Source organism: Rhinichthys klamathensis, unplaced genomic scaffold, assembly GCF_029890125.1.
Source record: "Rhinichthys klamathensis goyatoka isolate OS25496 unplaced genomic scaffold, OSU_Roscu_1.1 h1tg000029l_1, whole genome shotgun sequence".
NCBI classification, from domain to species: domain Eukaryota; kingdom Metazoa; phylum Chordata; class Actinopteri; order Cypriniformes; family Leuciscidae; genus Rhinichthys; species Rhinichthys klamathensis.
The window spans coordinates 5,080,001-5,082,500 of NW_026606579.1; the positions used below are offsets into that span (position 1 = coordinate 5,080,001).

The following is a 2,500-nucleotide window of genomic DNA, read 5'->3' on the forward strand; positions in this document are numbered from 1 at the left end:
ACCTGTTTGTACAAGAGGTTTCTTTGTCATCCATTTTTCCTAAACTGTATGGTACTGTACTTCATCACGTAGTTACAGGAATACACAGGTCGTCGTTGTTTTGTTGATTGAGTGTTTGAGAACAAGCTTAAGCTGATGGTCATGTGTGACGGACCCTGGGAAACCAGAACTGGACCGACATGTTTCAAGAAAACAACTGTGCGTTTGAGCGACGCAAACAGAAGAACTCTGAACACACAACCTTAAAAATCAAAGCTTTCCTTTGTCGTTTCTGTGACACAAACTCCTGTGGTTCTCTTTGAGAAAGGAGACCTTGTAGAAATAACCCCAGCCTGGCCCAGAACATGCCAGGGGACAAGAAGTGTCATGAACATCACACGCACCATCAATCCCACAATCCTCTAGTGCAGGACACACCTGAGGGCCAATCAGAGAGCAAGATTGCAGTTCTGCTGCGTCCATCTGTCAGAAGTCACTTATTGTTACCCTTTTTTAATGATTATATTATTATAAATAGAGACCCTTTATTTATTATTTTAAATATACAGCAATAATTGAACCCTAACCCCAACTTTAAAAAAAAGATTAAATATTATTTTTTCCCACACCATTATTTGTGTTAATCTATAGGTTAGAATGTTATTGTACATAATATCTGCACATAACAGTGTACTTTGTTAGAATTTTGTGTCAATTTGGAAAACGTTTATGTTAATTAAAATAAAGCTGAAATAAAATATGAAAAGCTAAAGTTTGAAGCACAAAAATGACTAACTGGAAATAAATAAAAACTGATATAATAATAAATTTAAGGGAAATGGTCATATATAAAAGAACAAAACTAATAAAATTGACAAAAGCACATAACAATTTTATAAATAAAACGACTAACAATATTTTGATTATTGACAACACTCATATTGATAAATAAATATTGTGAAATTGTGCAGACCTACAAACAAGCACAGCAAACCTGTTTTATTTTTATTTTTTATCACATTTTAATCAGAAAAATCACACTTTGATTACTGTATTGTACCCCACATACTGTATTGTGCCAACATCTGCCAACGTGTGTTGTCTGAGACTGGGCCTGTTCTGCTTCCCGCAGGTGTTGTTGGTCAGCAGCAGCAGAAACCCGGATCAGTGGATCGTTCCCGGAGGAGGAATGGAGCCGGAGGAGGAGCCGTGTGGAGCCGCGGTTCGGGAGGTCTTTGAGGAGGTGCGACAACACACCACTGTCATTTCACATCACGGGCACACAGCCTTACATTTACCAGCCGGTACTCACTTAGCACACGCTTTTTTTTTTTATTGATGTTCACATTCAGTGAGGTGAAGAATTTGATGATATTTGCCAGACTTCTGGGAATCTCATGTCTAAATGAAGGATTGTTGTGGATTTGATCCTATCTCTCTCCCTCAGGCTGGTGTGAAGGGTAAATTAGGACGTTTGCTCGGCGTGTTTGAGGTACGGCTCTCCTGATTGGACGGTTTGGACTCCTGAATTGATGTATCATGAGATGATGTGATTACATTCCCTCATACTGATATAGTTTATTTTTCAACAACAGCAGAACCAGGACCGGAAACACCGGACGTACGTGTATGTGCTGACGGTCACAGAGACGCTGGATGACTGGGAGGACTCTGTCAATATTGGTGAGTGTGTGTGTGTGTGTGTGTGTGTTGATTTTTCAATTATTCCCTGATTATTTTATTTAATAAGTTCCTCATATTCTCATGAATGTATTATTTAATTTAATACGGTCTTAAAAATAAATATCATTTAATTTAATTGTATTATTTTATATAATTTAATTACCCTCTCAAATTCTCTTGACTATTTTATTGTATTTTATTATTTTATATAATTTAATTAACCTATCAAATTCTCATGACTATTTTATTATTTTATTGAATTATTTAAGCCCCTCATATTCTCATTATTTTATTTTATTTTAATTATCTCTCATTCTCATGACTGCTTTATTTTATTTTATTATTTTATTTTTTACTTAACTTAAATAATCACTCAAATTCTCATGATTTGTTTTAATTTTTTCGTATTATTTAATTTAATTTAATTGTATTATTTTATATAATTTAATTACCCTCTCAAATTCTCTTGACCATTTTATTTTATTTGAATATTTTATTTTATTTCATAAATCAGGCAAATTCTCAACACTGTTTTATTTTTTATATTGTATTTTATTATTCAATTTAATTGAACTAATCCCTCAAATTCTCATGCCTGTGTGTTGTATTTTATTTGACAGTTTAATTTCATTTAATTCAAACCCTAATGCATAACGATGATCTATGTTTAACAATGATTTAGCTCAAAACACAAGCTCATTTTTGTTCAGGACGATTTAACACAAATCTCACGAGACTTTCGGTAATTTTCCAGTTTTAAAAGCAAAAATTCCACCTTAAAAAGTGTCTTTAGACCGCTGGACCTCACCGTAGATTTATTACATACTAATATTTGTGA

At 33.7% G+C, this 2,500-nt stretch overlaps 1 protein-coding gene across 1 annotated transcript in view; it reads left to right on the forward strand.

Moving 5' to 3' along the window:
• nudt4b (nudix (nucleoside diphosphate linked moiety X)-type motif 4b) overlaps positions 1-2,500 on the forward strand; it is a 7,728-nt gene that overhangs the window by 4,696 nt on the left and 532 nt on the right. The window contains exons 2-4 of the mRNA XM_056245422.1: positions 1,112-1,222; positions 1,427-1,471; positions 1,575-1,662. Coding sequence (XP_056101397.1) covers positions 1,112-1,222; positions 1,427-1,471; positions 1,575-1,662 — 244 coding nt within the window. The remainder of the gene's footprint in view (positions 1-1,111; positions 1,223-1,426; positions 1,472-1,574; positions 1,663-2,500) is intronic.